At 43.2% G+C, this 21,030-nt stretch overlaps 1 protein-coding gene across 4 annotated transcripts in view; it reads left to right on the top strand.

The window, feature by feature from the left end:
- FGFRL1 (fibroblast growth factor receptor like 1) overlaps window positions 1-21,030 on the top strand; it is a 166,333-nt gene that overhangs the window by 134,391 nt on the left and 10,912 nt on the right. For all 4 annotated transcript variants that reach the window (XM_068188433.1, XM_068188435.1, XM_068188434.1 and 1 more), the window contains exon 4: window positions 18,893-18,973. In XM_068188433.1, coding sequence (XP_068044534.1) covers window positions 18,893-18,973 — 81 coding nt within the window. The remainder of the gene's footprint in view (window positions 1-18,892; window positions 18,974-21,030) is intronic.

The following is a 21,030-nucleotide window of genomic DNA, read 5'->3' on the forward strand; positions in this document are numbered from 1 at the left end:
ATAACTACATTCTCACGAGCACTAACTTGCTGAGTTACAGTCTTAACAGCATTTCATCTGTTCCCAGTGGAACTTTGCCTCCTTGTCCCTTTTGCAGGGTTGTCACCCTTTTATCAGGTGAATTGCCTATGCTGGACTGGCCTCACACTGTCCACCATTCCAACAGGATAATTGTTGCTGAATGTAAAACAACTTGTAAAGTAACTTGTCACTACTCCAGCTCTGGAAGGCAAGGAAGTTTGGGATAGCTTCCTGAAAAATACACTTTTGTGGCCATGGCAAGGTTGTTTTAAGAAATCACAAGGACAGAGAAGCACTTAGGGCCAGGTGGTCCTAATCTGATGTGGAGTAGTCTGTTTCCCAATGGCACACTGTTTGTGTGCTCTCTTGTTTGATGGGTGATGCTGGAAGCTTGACTTTTGATTAGATGACAGAAGCCAAACCTGGGTCTGCTTATCCACTGTGTGCAGGCAAGCCATAACATATTTAGACAAACTAGATGACTTTTAAAGCAATGTTCTCAAAATTCTGGCACAAATTGCCTATGGGTCAATTGACTGTATATAAGGGTCAGGATTTATCATAAGTTTTACTTGTTAAACTCACAAAAATAGCCCAAGGTATAGATCAAATAAGGTATCAAAGAACTCACACAAATAACCACACAACACATGTTGTCCTAAGGCAAACATGTTACTAAGCAGATGGGTTTGCATCTTGCACTGCAGCTGCTCACGAGGTGTTTCACCTTCCCATCCAGCAATACCCCTGTGCAGCAAAGGTGTGATTTAGATTTGGTTTCAGGCAACAACTTTGAAGGGTGAAGGTGGTAATTTTATCCAGGCTTTTTTCCTAAGTAATTTGTATTCTTCCTTTTCCTGGGACCTTTTACAATTTGTGCTTTCCATGGCTTTTTTTTTTTTCTTTCCTTTATTTTTGGCATTGCTTCAGTCTTGATATAATCCCTTAATATATGACGGAGAACAGTTCAGCCCTTCAGGGAGATGCCATTGAAGACCATTTTCAGGTTATTGGGTCTTTCAGTGTTTTTCACATCCATCCTTAAACATTAATATTCTTCATCCATTCTACTTTGAAGCCAATGAAACATTTTAATTGGCTTTAGTGTCCTTTGATCAGGCCTGTGATACATGTTGTTAAAAGGAGTTTGTATTTAGCCTTTCTTCTAAAGGAGTGCTAATACTGCTCTTATTTCTGGCTTCTTGTAGAGGAGTGCTGTTGCACAAATAGTTGGGAACAGTCGTGCAGTCCTTGCCCAAAGAATATGTAATTTTGGCAACAGCAGAAAAGGCAGAATTAATATTACTATGAGTAAAAATTTTGAGGCGGTAAGAGGAGTAAATATCTTCCTCATTTTCACCCAGAGGCACTGGGGAGAAATGAGAACAGCTCTCTGAGCCTTATACCTGTGCCTCATCCTCCACCAGTTGTTCCTGAGCACACCAGCTACTCCCATTTCAGACCAGTGGAAACACTGAAAGTGTCTGAAGGCAGAATCTGGCCTTTCATACAGGAATCAATTTGCCCATTGCTGTGGAGCATCCACAGAGAAAAACTGTTCAACAGTACAAAACCCACATTGTGTATGAGATTAGGACAGGAAATATGGGATTGCAAGCTGAAACTGCATGGTAAATTTGAGTGAGTTACACACACTAAAACAACATGCTTCTCTCTTTGCATCCCTGCCTGTACCAGAGAGACTCACAGTTTGGCTCTATTTATCCTCATGTTACTCCCAGTTGGTGGGAACCCCTTGCTCCCAGGTTCACAGATGAGGTCCTGGGCCATCAGCAGGGAAGGTCACCTCTGCAGTGGTGGAGGAGAGCCCAGAGCCTGGCTGGTGCTGTGCTGTCTGCTGCACATGTCCCCTTAAAGGAAAGGAAGAGGCTTTGATAACTTTGAGATAACAGCTCCTGAAGGCCTCTTCTGAGATGTGCCCTGAACAACAATCCATGGTGTGTTTACCTACGAACATGGGTATATGTTACCCAGCTTTACTGTCCCCAGAATAGATATTTAACTTTTTTTTTTTTTTCCAATGAGTAGCCAAAAATGCTTTTCCATTTTTTCCCCTTCTTTAAAAAGGCTAATGGAAAAAAAATAATCTGCTTTCAGAGGTGTTTTTTTCCTTGGATAAGATTAACCCATTGTTTGTAAAGCAGAAAACAGATTTTTTTTTCCACCGAACAAGCAAAATCACAATCACTGGAATGAATATTGGGTAATTAACCCGTCTCATCTGGAGGAGAAAGCACATAAGATTCACTGCACTACTTTCCCTGTGGAATAAAGTAGCAGTGGTATTAATCCAAGCCAAACACTGAAGTTTTAGAAATGGTTGTATTATTATTGCAGTTACAGCATTTTTACAGCCAGAGCAGAAGGCTTCTGAAATTAAGGTGATATTTAATCTTCTTAAGACTGCTGGGCACCAACTAACTGCTCATGTTATAGAAGGGAGACAGCTGCCTTCTGCTCTGCTTTATACAGAATTAATGCCACACCTCAGTTTCTGGGAATTTTCCAATGCAGTTTTCATTTGGAATAGCTGGTCACTTGAGTAACGTGTAGCTTAGAAATAAAATAGAAGCAATTTTCTGCTTAATTAGAAACATAATCCTAAATTCTGCCAGCTTCAGCCCGGCAGTTCAACGGAAAGGTTTCACTGTGGGATTGAATGTCATGTTTTGAAGCCTGCTCTGCATCCTTGCTGGACTGACAGTGTGGTTGCATTGCCTTTTGCTTGGGAAGGGGCAGCATGGTGCATCCCCTCCCACACAGGGTCTGGGTAGAGCCATCCCAGCTTCAGGCCAGCATCTGACGTTGGCCAAGGAATCCTTAAGGATCAGTCAACTTTATGTGGGCAAGTTTGAATGGAAGCAATGGAAATCTGCCTTCTGAGCTCAACCAGCTGGGCTGTGCAGGAGGATCAGTTCTCTCTGTTACAAGGAGGCCTCTTGAAGATACTTCTCACTGTGTAAAATGCTGACAAATTATGGTTCCACCAGCCAGGAGTCAAATTAAGGAAGGTTCGTGCTGAGGCTGAGATTGTTTTCCAACAGTATAATTTCTGAGTGCTCAAAGAGCAAGGGCAGCACAGTCAAACATTGTTTTTCTACTGTGTTATCTCAGAGGGAACTTGCCAAATCACCCTAATTTGCAGTGGGACTCCAGTGCAGCACATTGGAGTCAGCTGGGGCTGTGCTAATATGGGTTTGAGGGCATAAAGGCAATGGGGTCCCTGGCCCTCAAATGGATCAGACAGCAGATCCGGTTTAGTAAAAAAACAGTGACAAATCTCTACCCAGAGGGGCTTGGCTTAGGAGTACATAGGGATGTGTAATCAGACCTCCTGGCAACAGGATGGTGATTGTTCAGTGAGATGGTGGGCTGTTCATTCCACGTCATACTCATATGGGGAAATCCTGATTGCCTTGAACATCCAGAGATCCAGTGGCTTCCACAGGGACATGCAGTATCTCAAGCCTATTTTTTTCTTATAGAAACCCCATCCACAGATGTGATCCAAAACCCTGTGCTCTTCCTACATTCTGAGCTTACCTTTTTTCTTTTGAACAGATGTAGCACTGTTTTGTATTTCTTAGATTTTCAGAGTTCCTACATCCTATTATTTAGCACAAGGATTATTTGTTTTCCAGCTTGTGGATTCCCAGCATTTCCAGACAGACAAAACTATATCAAATAATTGCAAAAGCATGACTCTTTGACTTGTCCTCAGTTATCTTCCCTGTGCTTTTGGAAGCAGTCACGGATACACAGACCTGTGCCACATTGCAGGCTTCATCCCATTGCTACTTCTCATGGAAATCCTGATTTTATTAAAAATATTCCTCTCCATGGTTGCTCCTTCTGCCTTTCAGAGAGTCTTCTTTGGAGCAACCCCTCTCTGGCGTTCCTCCCATCCCACTGCCATGAGGCTGCCTTTATTCCTGGTCGAATTACCGAAGCCTTCCCTCCTCCCTGTGGCATCCAGGGCTCCCAGCACAGGGTTTACCCCAGGCTTCCCATTGCGTAGGCCTCTGTACTGCTGCCAGGCGATCCTCGCTGTATATGCTGCGGGTGATTCTCTCAGCCTCTGGAATGAATTATTTTATTGCTGCCAGCTTGTCAGAGAAATCAGCTTGAAAGCTGAGCCAGAGAGAGGTTCCTGGGAGTGACTGACTCGGAGTGGAAGCGAGTCACCACTGAGCAAAATAAATCAGGGGATGCGTCAGCTGGATAATTCAGGTGCTGTTTTATAGCAGATTTTCAAAAGAACCAATTAGGCTTCCACAGGTCTTATATGTAAAACTCATAAATAGACAAATCATGCTCTTATAATCAAGCGTTGTTTCCCTGGTTTTGGGTTTTAAGGGTATAGTTTTCTGTTTAACTGCCTTCCTTGTAGAGATTAGGCATGGTCTGGACATTTTTCTCTTCCCATTTACCTCCCAAGGAATTTGCATTCCCACTCTGGGCCTGCACTTGGGTGTGCGTGCTGCCACTGAAAAGGCTGTGAGCCATAAATAAAAGAACAATATGACCACAAGCACCCCCTGCAGAGGAAGAAGAAAGACATGAGTAAAATAATATGCCAGAGAAAATCGCAGGCCAGATAATTTATCCACCCCTATTTTTTTCTGTACCAGAATGAGGTATTTCAGATAGTAAGAAAACACCTCTTTTTTTTTTTCCTAGTGATTTCAAACCATTGGACTATTAAAATTTGATTCAAATTTTAGTTGACTCTTTGTCAAGAAAAAATCACCAAAGGTCACTCACGAACAGCACAAAATCCACTGCATATGTTTCTCAAGCAGAAAGACAATTTTTTCATGCATTTCTGTTACTTTCAGCCATTCAGACTCCTGTGTCTTGAAAGAAAACACATCTCAGGTGTCACGTTAATCTGGTTGGTATGAGATTATGGCTTGCAAATTGCTGATTTTGGATATGGATGCCTGGCCCATTTAAAAGACTTCAGCATAAATAGTAATAATAGACTTACAGTGGCGCAGTCTTTCAGAAGATGAGACAAAAAGCTGTGCTTGTTAAAACAAAAGATACCCCAGAAGCAGGAAATTTAATATTATTAATGAAAACAGAAGGAATGTTTTCACATGCTAGAGTTCCTCATTCAGGATGTATTACCGTGGGGACTGCACCAAGGGGTCTTCTTGGATGGTTTTTTCCCCCAAGTGTGTCTGCAGCACTGTGAACATTCCTCTGCTCTAGCTTGTGATGTATTTGTAACATTTGCATGTAATCTGTCAGGCAGGGCCTCTGCTATAGAGCGTGGGAGTTTCAGGCCCGTGGGATTTGTGAGACTGCAGATGCAGAAGTGGAAGTCAGTCAGATTTGTGGCAGGGACAGGGATTTCCCCGGTGTTGGAAGGAGGGAAGAGTAAGCCCTGCAATCTGACTGTGCACAGGCTATCCTCACAAGGTTTCCGTTTTCAGGCTCTGGATGTGTTTTGGCATTGGAGTTCTCCTTTTCAGCCCATCCTCCCCATTTTTTTAAGGTTCACCCACAAGTCATAATTGCCCAGGGGGATAACAGCACATGGATGCAATGAAATGCATCCGTAAAAGTGCTTGTTTTTGCACTGACGGGGCTCTAACTGCTTGTTATCTCTGAGCATGATTTAGAGGGACATAAATGCAGCATCTCAGCCTCACACATTCATAACTCCTTCCATCAAAAAATCTCGAAGCATTTTACGCACAGATGTAACCAGATTATATGTCCTGTTGTCTGTGTGGCATCTCCAACATCAGTCATCATCATTCTAAACCATATGCCAGAGTCTAGAGTATTCCCTGAAGTATTTTACATGGGAGGAATCATGTAAATAGAGTATCTGGCAATCTATGAATGGCTCACAGGATTTCAATCAACTGCACAGTTTTAAAATTGGCATTTAAATCCCTCTCACATCTGTTGTTTAAAATAGCCAACAGCGTGTGGAATACATCCAGTATGAAATATTCATATGAGTATGTTAATAATAAAATGCATTATCACAGTAAAAAAGTAAGGTGTGTAAACTGCAATGCTTGTTAGAGTAAATATTTAGAGATTTTAGAGGAAGTACTGTTAACTAGTTAAAAAAATAAATACTTTCCCTCCACAGATTATACTGAGATGTTCTCTGATTTTCGAATACAGGACTTAAATGTTCCCAGTTGCTTTCTTGGTGCAGACTGTGGCTTCCAGTGCTCTCCAAGAGCAGTCCATATGGGGTAACTTGCATAGGAAGCTAATAAACTGCACCTGCTTTAGCTTCTAAATATCAGAGAGTGGAATACCTCTTGGGAAAAGTTTTTTATGGATCATCTGGGCAAGGTCCTAGGTGACAGCTAACTCTGGTTAGATGTTAGGTAGTTGTGGTTCATTGACAAGCGCTGTATTCCACTTGCAGCCCTAGTTTGTCTCCTCAATGCATTTCCATCTTCAAACCAATATTGTTTATGAAGACTCCCTGCCCCTGCCCCAGCTTCATCTCAGTGAAGCCTTTAAATGAGGTTCCAGGTGTGAAGTGCATTCACATGGGACATGTTCTGTCTCTGACCGTAGAGGATTCTAGTACTGGGGAGAGCTGTACCCTCACTCTGAAAAAAATGCAGTAACTTTGTTACTGAGCACTCAAAATCTGTGGAATTCTACCTAAAATAAACTTGAGTTTCATACATTTTTAGATAATCTTGAAAGGCCCCTTTAAACCCAGGCTATCCTATGGTTTTATGATTCTCTATTCTTAGGTAGCTTCTGTCCCTTGGTCCTTTCTGATCCTAAGATGGTGGTTGTTCTTATAGGCTGCTGGTCACGTGCCAGGACAGGCATTAAAAAAAATGCAAAAACCACGCAAAGGAATTTAATTCCATCCCACAGGAATGACTGTACTGTGCTAGTCATTGTTTTGAAGCATGTTTTAGAAATTTCTAATGACAGCACTGGGATTATGTAGTTAATTGTGGAGCAACCTTTTTTACAATTTGTGTTTTACCCCACATGGAAAGCTATAATTTACTCCATGTAATTAGGTTAGGTTTAATTTTGGCAAGACACAGGCCAGCATTATCCTGTGTAATATACTGTAATCCTCACGTTAGGTAGGGTGCCAAGTATTCAGTTTGTTTTGGGAGCCAACAAAATTGCCACTTGTCCAGGGTTGTTCTTGGACAGAATTGTGAAAGTGGTAACATTTTGCTACTAAAACCAGCTTATTATTTGTCTGACAATGACCTAGGGATGTATGTATCATTCATTGAATGTTATGCAGAAGGTAAATGGCACTTCATTAATAAAATTTTGTCTTTAACAGCATATGGGGACAATGTTGCAAATCTTGGTATCATCACACACCAAGGCTATCTTTTGTTGACCCCAAAATTTCAATTTCTTTACCTTATTGTCATGCTGTAAAGTGTAGTGGTCAGAGACATTACACCACTTCCATATTGCTGTTACACAACTGTGTATCAGTTTGCTTATAAAAGAAAAATCTAAGTTAAAAAGCTAAACATTATTTTTTCTCTCTACCCTTTCAAATGCTTTTTCTTTACTTTCTGACTTAATGGTTTACCTAATCTTTAGAAAATCTATTTATCAAAAGAGATGTGAGTATAAAGTTGTGGGATGGTGACTGATGCAGGGCTGACTGATGCCAATGGCATATTAAAATTTGTATTTATTACATATATGGACTGTTTTCTGAAGTAGTTCTCTTCTGAAATATGAGAGGAAGGATTCCCTAACAACATCTTGTGCCCCACTGAACATAATTAGCATCTTAGACACTTAGACTGTTATATGCTCTGCAATGTCCAATTAAAAGTTATCATCCTCCATTGATGTCCTAGCGCTTCTACAAGTTACAGACAATGTTATTTCTTGAAATCAAAGTTAAACTGTAATAGCCTATTGACCTATCCTGATGAGGTGTGATTTTTCACCTCAAGCAAACATTAAAGATGTTGAGCAGCAGTCCTCTCTGAGATTTTGCTTCATTTGGTAATTGTCATAGGATGTTTCATTTTCTTCCATAGGAGATATTTTTACTTTTCTACCAGAAGATTATGAAATATGTAAGCCCATAAAGAATGTTTCAATAGTTTTCATTCTGGGGTGGAAGAAACAGCTGGATACACATTCCTGGCTGTATAGCCTAGTATTGCAATTCCCAGTTCATTGTGATGGATTGGGTAATTCCACACTAAGGAATTATCTCAGTGTTTGGAAGGCACAGGACTGTACAATTGATTATTTTTGTTTGATTATAAATGCCATCCAAAAATAATGCCTGTGCTCAGTCACTGACATGTGTGACCTCTCTTTTCCTTCCAGCCTCTCTGAAATCTCTTTGTGCTGGCCTATTTTGGCCATGTGAATTTTCAGGGAGATGGAACACATATCAGTGATGTTTCTACACATTTTGGGGAAGAAAATAATAAATATCGGTCAGTGCTAGTAGGGAAGGGAGTGATAGAGGTATAATTTTATGGGGGACAGCAGCTGTGTGGTGGTTAAAATAGACAGCTGGGAGCCAGGTCTTATCAGTTTATCCTCGGCTCTGCTGTAATCTTCTTCTTATCATTAACCTTGCATTAGTCCTTTCAGTGGCATGCCTTCCCCCCCCCCAACTCTAAGCAATTTAGGATTGTTGAAGATGGAATTTTGGCCTGTATTTTTTGGGTGGAGTGTCCATACCACCTCCCTTTCGGCACCCACTCTGTGTAGCCATCATCTCTTCTGCAGTTAGGGAAGAGAGGCAGGTGTCACCCTGACTTTCTTTTTATTCTCTGGACTTGGGCACTAGAGTTAGTGCCCATAGTAAGGACTGTTTAAAATTATTTATCAGATAACACTTAAAATCACAGAATTCTTCCCAGTGTGTATAAACTTTCTGTAAGTAACTAGTGATTTATTCTTACAAATAATAATTGCAGTGAAATGCTTATAATTCAAAAAGGTTGATTGATGTTATAAATAAAGCTTTTCTTCTCAACTCTGTAAAGTGCAAGACGCCATCATTCCCCCACCATGCCAAAATGGGTGGATGCTAAACATATGTTTTTCAAGGAACTTTAATATGTGTGACATCCACTCCGTGCCTGCACTACATAGGCAGTAAACTCTTAAAACAGGGTTTGTCTTCTGTGCTGTGAACAGCCTCTACTATACTGGGACCCTGTCTCTAAGAAAGCCTTGATGCTAGCATTAAAAAATACTGGGAAATATTACCAATTTGTTCTGGGCCTGGAACAGCTGGCTGGTAATTGCTGTCTTTTGGGGGCTGCTATTTCATGCTCAGAAAATGCTGGTGACAAGGCAGAAGCCTAACCACTCATCTTGCTCTCTGATTTCTTCTCCCTTTCATCCTCGGCAGTAGCAGATCAAGACTGTGACCGCAGACTGGTGCCTGTGGTACAGAGCTCTCAGGGCTGCTGTCTGTGTGTGCTGGAGCATGCTGATAAAAAAGCAACCTCAACAACAACAACAAAGGAGGAAGGATTGTTTTCTTGCCCCCTATGGAACGGAGACCTGAAGTGAGGCGGGAGGTCCTGGTGTCTGGAGGAGTCAGCATGGCGGAAGGGCTGTGATTGCATTTGTAATGTAATTGTTGTAATGGCAGGCCAGGGAATTGCAGTGGTTGAGTGAAAAACTCCAGCTGTTTCTCCTTGTGGTTCTTTGTGTGGTTGCAGCAGGAGCTGGAGCATCCCCATGTGCAGATGGAGCCATGACTGAGAATGTGTCTCAGATGACTTTGTGAGCTCTGTGGGCAGCAACAGACCACAAGGAGCAAGGAAGAGCTGTGCTTTCAGAAAGGCTTCTCCCTCCACAGCATTATAGAAAGTGGTTGGGGAAGGAGGGGAGGAAGGTTATAAAGTAGGTGCAGATCTGAACCAGATACAGTGTCATGGGCACAGAGAAGGGGAGGAGAGAGGTGAGTGTGGTGGGCACAGGTCATACCCTGCATGAGCTCAGAAGAACTCCAGAATTCCTCTGTATGAATACAGCCAGAAGAGAATATTTCTCAATATTCAAGGACTCCTTTTTCACTAATATCCTTTTCTATTGTGTGGGTTTTTTTCTTATCAATCATACCATACTCCAGGAGTTACTAAAACTCTCTATGAGAGCAACACGAGCAAACTATGGCAAACGGAATTGTAAAATCTATAGTTCAGCCATAGTTAGATCATTATAATTTTACATGTTCTAAAGTTTGAGGCTAGAAATCTGCCTGGCAGAAAAGGACCTGGGGGTGTTGGCTGAGAGCCAGCTGAACATGATCCATTATGTGCCCTGGTGGCCAAGAAGACCAGTGGGATCCTGGCCTGGGTCAGCAATGGTGTGGCCAGCAGGACCAGAGCACTGATTGTCTCCCTGTGCTAGGCACTGCTGAGGCCACATGTCTGTGTTCATTTTTGGTCCCATCACTGCAGAAAGGACATTGAAGGGCTGTTGTCCCGAGAAGGGCAACAGAGCTGGGGAAGTGTTTGGAGTACGTGTCTCACGAGGAGCAGCTGAGAGAGCTGGGGGTGTTTAAACTGGACAAAAGGAGGCTCAGGGAGGACCTTCTCAGTCTCTACAACTCCCCTGACAGGAGGATGTAGCCAGATGGGGCTCCTCTCCCAGGTAACAAGGTCAAGATGAGAGGAAATGGCCTCAAGTTGCACAAGGGGAGGTTTAGATTGGATATTAGGAAATACGTCTTCATGGAAAGGTTTGTCAGGCTTTGGAACAGGCTGCCCAGGGAAGTGGTTGAATCAGCATCCCTGGAGATACTTAAAAGACATGTGGATGTGGCCCTTAGGGACATGGTTTAGAGGGACTTGGCAGTGTTAGGTTTGTAGTTGGAATCAATCATCCTATGATTCTGTGAAACAGAGCTTCATTCTCTTCTACCAAGTAAGTATTCCACAGTCAAGCAGATGCCCCTCTTGGGAAGCTTTCACATATGTTCAATTTAAAGGCTTTCATTTTTTATCTCAGTTTTTTTGTGTATTAATCCCTTTATACCCTTAAAATACCCCACTTTTCTGAAGTCCCACCTCTCCACATTGACCTCTCTAAGGAAATACATGATCCCTTTCCATACCAAAGTTTTTAAATCAAGCCCAAGCAATAAGCCACAGCATTCTTTATGCAAGAGTACAGAACAGGGATATGTCCATGTTGGTCTCCCAGCAGAGATTGCAGTATTAAGGAGGAATTGGTAGTAAAATATTTAGTCCAGGTGCTGGTAGCAGCTTATGGGCAGCAGTGAAATATTCTCTCTGGGCTGCTGAAACTCTCAGTGGAAGTAGGTTTGGTTTGTCTGTGCTGTTGGAGCTCAATTGGTACCAGCCCGTAAAATAAACCAGTTTTCATAAGTCTGTGCTACCCCATAGTCCCCCTTTTTCTCATTTCTGGAAGAGAGTTAAGTCTTCCTTGGTCTCAAGGCTGTCATCTCTGATTATGTTCACCTGTTGTAGAAATGTGGGATGCAGCAATAACCACCAATTCAGAGCTTTGTCACTGACAGGTAATACAATGGGCCTGCACATCGTCTCAACTCAGAAATGTGAGTTACTGATGCAGCTCTGGACAGAAGCCTCATTTCTTCATTACCCAGCTAGGGCTTTTGTCTGCTGTCTGTGGAATCTCTCCAGTGTTTCAGGAGGCAGATGGCCTGCAAATGTTCCTTTAGCAAAGCATCCTGCTTGCAAGAGATTCCCTGGGCCTGAAGTGCAATCTGTGAAAATTTTTGCATGGAAATTCTCATGAAAATGGCCAGAGCTGAAAATACCAAAAAGCCACCAACACATACTTTTTTATTTTTATGGTCAGGAAATTCCATTTTTAATACCTCTGGTTATTTTTGGCCCAAATGCTGTTGAAGGCAATAGGTAGTAAAGTCTCCAGTGCCTGTCACAGAGGGAAATTCTCTGCCAGTAACCTTTTACTTCATGTTGGTTTTATTGTGGCTTCTTTGGTTTTAGTTTGGTGTTTGTTTGGTTTTTTGATTTTTTTATTTTTTGTTTGGGGTTTTTTGGGGGGGTTTTGTGTTTGTGTTTTTTGGTTTGGTTGTTGTTTTTTTTTTTGAGAAAAGCAGAGTGTTCCTTGATGATGCACTCCTCTGAGTGGGTTTCTGTTTTCCCATCTTGAGGGGTTTTCTCTGACTGGACCCAAGGAGAGGGGTTTCCTTCGTGAGGTCCTTTTTATCCAAATATTCCTGATACCTTTGCTTTCACTGAACCCTTCCAAGTGAACTCTAAACAGATTTCCCATCTTTTCATAACATCAGCACTGTTAATACTGGTAGGTTAAGGGATGGTTAGCATGAGATGGAGGGTTAATGGAGGATCTACAAAAAAACATTCAAAATAGTATCTATTATTTGTGCCAGGTTTGTGTCAATGGGATGAGTTCATTGGAGTTTGGTCATGTCTGCCTCTGGCAGGAAAGAGGGTTCAGAGTGGACACTTGCTAAATTAGACCTCAATGATGGTAAAAAAATTCAGAATTAGTCAAAGTGAAGACTTTGCATCTTAATGATTTCAAGTCACCCTTGGGATTCATCTGTCTCATGGGTCCTGCAGCCATAGTTGAGGCCTCACAAAAACACAAAACAAGCTGAAAAATCACAAGAACTTGAAAATTAGGGTTTTGCTGCTCTTTATCTGAGATTTGAGTGTATTTGCACAGAGTTCTTCAGAATCACAGATGTTAAGAGTTGTTATTCAGTAACAAAAAAAACCCTGTGTTTTAAAGTAGTGACTTCAAGGTCAAGATCATGTTCAAGGTCCTCCAGAAGCATCCCAAGTATCACAAGATGAGCAATAAAACCCTGTCAGCTGGCAGTGGTAGCTCTCAAATGGGGTTTGTGCTAGCCAGTGGGTTGGGCTTTTTCCCTGGCCATTGAGAGTTAATACCAGCTGAAATTCTAATGAAACCTGGAGTGTTAATTAAAAGTCCCCACATTAAGGAGATCTGGGGAGAGCAAGTGCCTTAATCCCTGTAATATCACAGAGATAAAGTTGTTTCTGCCTTCTTACACATGTACCTCATGGACCATTCATCTAGGCATCAGATAAACCAGTTGGGATGGCAGAAGACTCCCTAAAACAAAGTACAGAAGGATCTCTGCCTTGTGTTTCCTTTTAAATTCCAGCAAGTAGTACAGGAAAACCTGAATGCATCTGAGATAAACTGCACAGACCTGCTTTTTAAGATTGCACTTGCTTTTGGGTGTGTTTCTCCCCCATCTATTGCACCTTCAAGGCTGCTGAAAATAAGTCCAGTCTTTCCCTGTTTGAAGTTTATGGTCTGAGTTTTCCTGGTTAGGCTCAACAGAACAAATTCTGATGTAACTCCTAGATAGGCCCAATATCCACCTCCCACGAGCAACCTGAGTTTGATCATTCCCTAGAATTCTGCAGCAGTGAAGGATATTGGGGAGCAAATACGATGTGCAAATACGATGTGTCTGGGTAAATGTGAGAGTCAGCTCATACAGCTGGAGTTCAGAGAGATTTCTTTCATTCATCCATGGGAGAAGGAGAAGGCCTCATTACAATTGTTCAAGGCTGACTGGATTACATCACTTTCCCCCTGATTTCACTCCCTCCCCACTTGCCTCCCTCCTTTTATTTACATCCCTTGTTCAGCAGCGGTGTGGAGTGGGGGCTGCCCTAATGATGGATGCTGATCGCTTCATTCCCCACTGCCCCCCCAGCGCCTCCCCCAGTGCTTTGAAGTGTGCTCAGGTCTCAGGATCCAGTTCAGAGGTCACTTTGTTTATTTATGCAAAGCTGGCTCATCTGTGAAATGGGGCTTTCAAGGCCTCTGACATCAAAGACTCTAAAGCTGGTCCCATCAAGTCAGAGCAGGGATGGGCCTTGCATTATAGCAGATTGAAGCAACTTTGTGAAGCACAGGGAAATATGACGGCTAGATTTTTGCTCCAAAAATTGGGCTGTTGTTTTGACTTGTGGTTGGATGCTCAGCACATGGTATTGGCCTGAAAACCAGTCATGCCCTTTGGCTAAAACATGAAGCCTTCATGGAGAGCCTGTGGGTAAATAAAATTTGATCCTGACTCAGTAACAATATGAATATTTCTCATCAGTGGCTCTCAGAGCTGGATTGTTATGCAGAATTTTCCATGTGCTTTAACTTTTAAGAGGGAATGGAACAATTCTGCTATGGTAATAAACAGTAACCATATCCCACTGATGTGGCAGTCTTTGTCCCATAGGCTCCTCAGTGGGCTTTGCCAGTTGATGGAGTTACATATAGAAATCCCTTTTCTGCAGAAATCCAGCCTGCTCTGGGACACCACACCCTTCCCCAGCACCACCAGCACCTCAGTCCTGTGGCATCTCAGACCTAAAAGCCAGCTTGGAATGACATCCTGAGGCAAGGGAGAGGCAGTGGCTGGAGAACAGCTGAGGATGATGCCACTGGGGTGACATTCCTGAAGAGTGGGCTGATGCCTCTGTCTGTCCTGGCCCTGTTTTGCATGGCCATGTGCAATATTCAGAGGGGAAGGGCCTACACGAGTTTGTCCCATGTCTCCAAGTCTGTCACCTGACACGATACTGGAACCTTGCCCTTCAGGTTTCTCGACCAGCCAGCGTGCTCTGTAACACCATGGAGCCAAATTGTGCATTAAGAACACCTAAATCATGTGTATGTTTTCTTAGCATCAGATACTCGTGACATAAAATTAGTCAGTGATTGCTTTTCAAGGCAGGTTTTCCACTTCATATTCCAACTGGCTGCTATCCTTAGCGTGTGATACTGTCCAAGTAGTCCAGTGCAGGATGACCTTCCAATAGAGGTCACAGAAAAGGGAGCTTGTAGGATACTTCAGCAGTTCATCCTTCTTAGCACTGCCTCTCATGGTAATCTGCTGGCAGCAAGTTTGGCAGTGCTGCATAGCTGGTCCCTGCTGCCCTTTGGCTGCAGGCTGATTTTTCTGTATGTACTTATCACCCCGAGCTGCCCACCTCGGTGGGGAGCTGACAAGAGCATGAATAAGCAATCGGCTTATTAGGTCATTTCTTGAATATAGCTAAGACTCATGATGTCTGCTACTAACTCACCATTTTGTATGCTGCTCCTGTGTCTGAATGTGGCTTCTTTCTCCAGGTCCTCTCTCTGTCTAAGAAGAATACTGCCAGGCCAGTTGTGTTTGTGACAGTTGGGGTGAAATGGAAACAGCAGGTCTTCAGATCAGACACTATTAATCAGGCTTCAGACTGCAGGTTTGGGCTGAACCAGATGCCTCTGAACTTTCAGGAAATTTAGCTTTGCTTTCAGCATCACAGAGCCCTGTAAAACACTATAGAAGTGTTTGTCTACCCTTGGACACAACTTGATATTAAAATTGAAAAAAATAAGAAAGTTCTTCAAAGCAGGGACAAACAAACTCCCTGCAGCCACAGTACTGACTTTGGTTGAGGCAGGTGGAAGTCAAATATTGATGATGTCTGAATTAGACAGGGGCCTTCCATCCTCAGGATGTTCCTAAGTTATCTCTCTCCCAAAGTAAGAAAGCAGCTCTTTTTTGTTCTTTGCAGCCACAGGTCAGAGCTTAAGACACTCACCCAAGGTGCAAGAGGAGAGATTCAAATCCCTCTCTGAATGCAGCAGAAGAGATACCTGACCCCTGTGTCACTCACATCACAGATTAGCACTTTATATCTCTGGCTACTCTACTGCCTCACTCATACTTTTGAAGTTCAACTGGAGACTCGGGGTCTTCAGGGAATCTTCCCCAAATAAGCTCCATCCAGTTTCTGGCTGTCATGAATCAGCTCTCTTTGGTACAGCTGTTGAGTGTGAGCTTGTTCAGATAGGAGGAAGGTAGGAGCCCAGTTCACTGCACATTGCAGCTGGAAGGGTCCGCTGTAACATCCCTCACCCCATGAGCAGCTCTGGGGATGGAAGGAGCAGTTTTGCTCTACAAGAGTTTCTATGTTTATGGCATTTCCTCACCTCAAGACTTCTAAATATTGTTGTTAACATGACCACATTCCCAACACATGAAGCAAGTTCCAGCATATCTAAACCAATGTGTTTAAATGCATGCAGTTATTGACTTCAGTCATACTGAAATGTGGCTGATTACTTCAGTCCCCTACCAAATCATCTATTCCTCCAGAGATACCAGTTACTCCTCCACCAAATCATCTCTTCTGTCGGCTCAGCATGGTGGTATAAGTTATCCTGACCTCTTTCCCCAAAAATGTTTTTTTCTGGGTTTGGTAGGTGACTCCACAGGTTTGTGATTTGTTGGGATAACAACTGAGGATGCATCTTCAAAGGATCAAATGGATTCAGAGCAATTTTCCTTACATCAAAAGCTTGGCAGCAAGTCAGGAGGTGTGGAGTCCACAGTCAGTGGTTGTGTGTCGCAGCAGGAGGGCACAGGGCTGACTTTCTGTAACACGAGGCAGTGGGCAAGGGAGATACCCTGCTCTTTGTACATCAAACTCAGCAGGATTAAGGTATAATTGGCAGAATGTTACCACTTAAATCTCATAACCACTTTTATGATATTCAGCAGTTAACAATGGACAGGAACCCCCTGTCCATCTCTGACCACAGTTTTTCCTCCCCATTACAATACATTTTTTTAAATGTGCTGAGGTATTTACTATGTTCTCTTGTTAGACAGCATCCAAGAGTTCATTTGTGACACTATGGATATTTATGGGTAAAACTGTACAAGTGTCAGGAGATAGTTAATTTGGTATTTTGACTGAAAGGAGACAACGTCATATGCAGGCCATCATGTATAATGTGTATTTTCGTATTCCCTGCATTTGGTTTGCCAAGGTTGTAAAAATAAACTTGCAAAGTGCAGCTCAGGAGGCATTGGCCTCCTCTGTAACACAGGCTGCAGGCAGAGCCTGGGTGGTGCACTGGCACTCAGGCTCTGTGTGAGACTGACATTTCCTGAGTGGGCCCTGTTTCACCCTGCTGCCCATGGTTTGGGCTGGGGCACCCAGGAAAGGCTCAAGGTGTCCAGCCATGGACAGAGTGGCAGGAGGTGGGATGGGGCAGTTGGAGGAGCTGCTGAGGCTTGAGCACGACACTGCTGCCCACAGAGTTTTCTTTTCCCCTGGAAGTGACAGCTGTACATAGCTGTACACGTACATTTCCAGGAGAAACTGTGCTTAAGTAGCCAGAAGGAGAAGAGAAAAATCTCTCAGGGTCAAGGGGGGACAAACTCATGTAACATTGCAGCCTCTCTGCTTAAGGGACAGGGCTAATGAAAGCAGAGCATCTGTTGGCCTGTAATGCCCTGTGCTGAAGAGATGGGATGATTTTCCAAAATAGCAGAACCTGGGGTGAGGATAGGTTAAGGACACATTCTTCTCTCTCAAAGACTGCATACAAATTTACACACTAAATACTGTCTTAAGCACAACCCAACTTGTAAAAAATCAACTGTAAAAAGAAGTTTTACTATTTGTACCTTTTGGAGGGAGCATCCTTATATATAAGTTGAGATCAGTTTTTTTTTCTCTGTGTTGCAGAGATTACAGAAATAATTGGCTGTCTTTTGCTCACAAGACCCTTTTCTTATGAGTTTCAGGAGTTGGGCATTTGGAGGGATTCCTTCCTTAAATTAGATATTTCCACTTCTCTTTATTTCTTTGGGATTTTACACCATTTTGTTCCTCATTGAGGCAAAATTTTCCCAGCCTTCACCTGACCTGTCTCTGAAAATCAAATTCCACCCACCTCAGTGCACTTTAGATAGGAGCGAAGGAGCTCTTGGTTGAGATTGTTACTTCAAATCCAGCTGCGCTCTGGGGCTGTGCCACCTTTTAAAGCACAGATGTCATCTTAGAAGAGCATGTATTTTACTGCACCATCATGTGAAGGTGCCCAGAGTGCCTCAGGTGGACCTCCCTCCTGGTGTGAGCCATTGCTATATAAGAGGCTGCTCAGAGCTCAGCACTCATGCAGTGGAGGTTAAGCTGGAGGAGGAAAAACTCTCACATCTGGGTGCTGCATTTCTTTGAGGCCACCAGTATCACCCAGGTTGTAAAAGGAGGCTCAGGGTAGTCTCCTGCCCCCTTGGCCCTCCTGGAGACCTCACAGGTGGCCATATCATTGTGATAATTTGAGGTGGAGGCTACTGGAGAGATGGGGATTTCACCTTGTAGGGATTTCTATTTCTCCAGGGCAGAGCTGAGATTTTGGTGCTGCTGTGTGGTAGTGATATAGACAACAAGAGTGATGAGGGACAAAGTGGTATGTTGATATAGGTGGATGGGTGGTCTTAATTAAAAAGAAATACAAGCAGCTTTTCAAATCAATATTGTTTTTGCCAGCCATAAATTTGCATTCAGTATCCCTTGAGAGCTCATTTGACTCCAGACCTGCTTGCTTTTCTGATTTTGTATGGAAGCTGAAGGGTGAATTAGTGGCCACAATCATACTGCTTATGCTCTCTATGACTGATCACATAAGTCTTCCCTAGGTTTAATTTTTTAATCTTTCCTAGGTTTAATTATCTTTAATTTTGATTTATGCCATTATTTGCATAGATGGTACCACAGATCAGCTCCTCCTAGGGAACAGCAACCTGTAAACATAAACAGAGAGGCTTTTGTCAGCTATTAATGGCAACATTGATTAAACTCCCATTGATTTGGTAGCCTGCTGAAAAGCCCATAAAGCAGAAAATGAAATTGTTCATTAAACTGGCCAGGCTGTAGGTGCCAGGATGTGGATGCCTACTGTATGTTGAGTTTGCTTCAGCTGCTTGGTGTCTCCAGCAGGAAATGCAAACTCCTGTTGTCATCCTGCTGTGCTGCAGGAAACCTTCTTAACATCTTCCCTTTCCTTTCCTGCACAGATGATGCCAGCTCAGGAAAGGACAGCCAGGTGCCTGAAGGCTCCAATGGAGAATATGAAGATCATTCTGGGAAGCAGTGGGGTAAGGAGCAGTGTGTGTTTTGTGGTTTTCCTCGGCCCTTGATTCAGTGCTGTTCCCGTTTCTCAGCTGCTGAAGGAGAGGAAAGGCAGAGCGACTGGAGTGAGTTCTCCCTACATATGGTCAAATAATAAACAGAGTGTCAGCTGAATGTGTTGGTGTGAGTGGATCCCATCCAAGGGTCCTGCAAAATGCAGCCTGTGGTCGGCCCTAGGGCCCCCTGCCATTTACCCCAGCATGGCTCTCCCTTGTATTTGTTTTTCTGGGCAGCGACTTCTCTTTTGCATGTGCAGCTCTTACAGCTTTCATAGACTCCCTATAAAAAGCATATTGACTTTTACAGCAATATTTCCAAAAGTCTTCAGTGCCAACATAACATTGCTCCCACTGAGGGCAAATGGGAGGTCTGACTTCACTTCAGGAGAATTAGCACTAAGCCAAGATGAGTATTTTTTAAGATCACCCTCTCTTTCAGACACCTGCCTGAGCTTCTCCAAGCCATGGACTGTTCAGGATATGATTTTAGCTTGGGGAACTGCTAAAAGCTCACTCAGAACAGGCTCTGAAGCACTGCAAAACTTGCAGGCCCAGTTTGGTCCAAGCACTCCTTGAAGGACATTAAGTTGTCAGGCTGATGCCAAACAGCTTTTGGCCATTACTGACAGGAGTGTGATGTGAGTTTATGAGCTCAGTGGATGAAGCACAGCATTTCATTTTGCTCGTGCAGTGCATTCTTCTCTGTAATTTTATAATACAGTGATGGCTTTGTACCACATTTGTGGCCAGGGAGAACCTCACAGTAGTGGTAGGGGTGGAACCTGACAAGCTTTTGCTGTGTGGGTCCCCACCACTTAAGCTGAGGCCAGTTTTCTTCAGCAGCTGGCAAACAGGGATGTGGTGTAGTCCAGGCTACACCTTGTTTGGGGAGAGAAAGGTAACCTCCACTCATTCTGGAGAGGGATGACAACATTTCAGAGCTGGAGGAACGGTGTCTTAGATAACTACAGGTCAGGAGTACTTCAGGAGGGGTTCAGCAGCTAGTACAAAGCTGCCATCTCTCCACTTTTGATTACCATTGTGCTCCTGGCAGAGCTGCTGGATGATGGATCAATACAGCAATACAACAATAATATTATGAAGAAAAGATGTAGGCCCTACTAAAATTATTAGGCATTGACAATCTCATATCAGATTGTGTCTTACTCTGTGCTGCCCTGGCCCAGTCCATTGTGCTGCAGAGTGTTCTTGAACCTCTTCTTTTCCTTCTTTCCATCCCTCTTGTCTCCTTTCCTCTCCCAAGAAGAGAAATGCCTGGGGCCAGCCATACACCCACCTAAGCCCTTTCCATCCAGCACTGGTCACAGTAAATTGCTGGTGTGAGCTGGTGTGCAGGGAGGGTCAGTGTGTGTCTGCAGGTCTCTGGAGGATGATGGGTGAAGAAGCAGTTTGTGTTGTCACAGTTCTGGGCCCTTGGAAAAGTGTGAGAGGAGAAGCATGGTGAAAAAAAAAAAGCAACACTTTACTTTCCATCTACCATCATAGAGCGATATCTCTGAGGAGAGCTATTGTGACACTTTTTTTTGTAATTATCATGAAAGCTGGAAGTGGTAGTGACTGCCACTACGTGGGAGTAATGGTGGTGCATCACAGCAGACAACATTTTTCAGATAATCACTTCACTTTGTGTGAGCAATGTCTGACAGGAGCCTCAGAGACTGATCCATGCCTCACAAGATGTCCCACAGGGAGAGGACACCACTGAATTCCTTCACAGGTCTTTGTGCTGACAGGCTTCCATTGCATTTAACTTTCATTAGCTTTGAATAAATCTTCATGGTAAACAGCATTTCAGCCAGGAACCAGTACACGACACTGTCTCTTTGTCCCCATCCACTTGTGTTTTCCCTTGCTCTTGAGTGGGACATAATTTATACTGTACAAATGTGTGGTTCATGTTTATGAAGCAAATGCCAAGTGATGTGGAGGAGAACAAGCATGTGAATAACACAGAGGCACTTTGTAATTGCCTTTGCTGGCACTCCAACAAGCAAAACTTCTGT

This window comes from Anomalospiza imberbis, chromosome 4 (genome assembly GCF_031753505.1).
Source record: "Anomalospiza imberbis isolate Cuckoo-Finch-1a 21T00152 chromosome 4, ASM3175350v1, whole genome shotgun sequence".
Lineage (NCBI taxonomy): Eukaryota > Metazoa > Chordata > Aves > Passeriformes > Viduidae > Anomalospiza > Anomalospiza imberbis.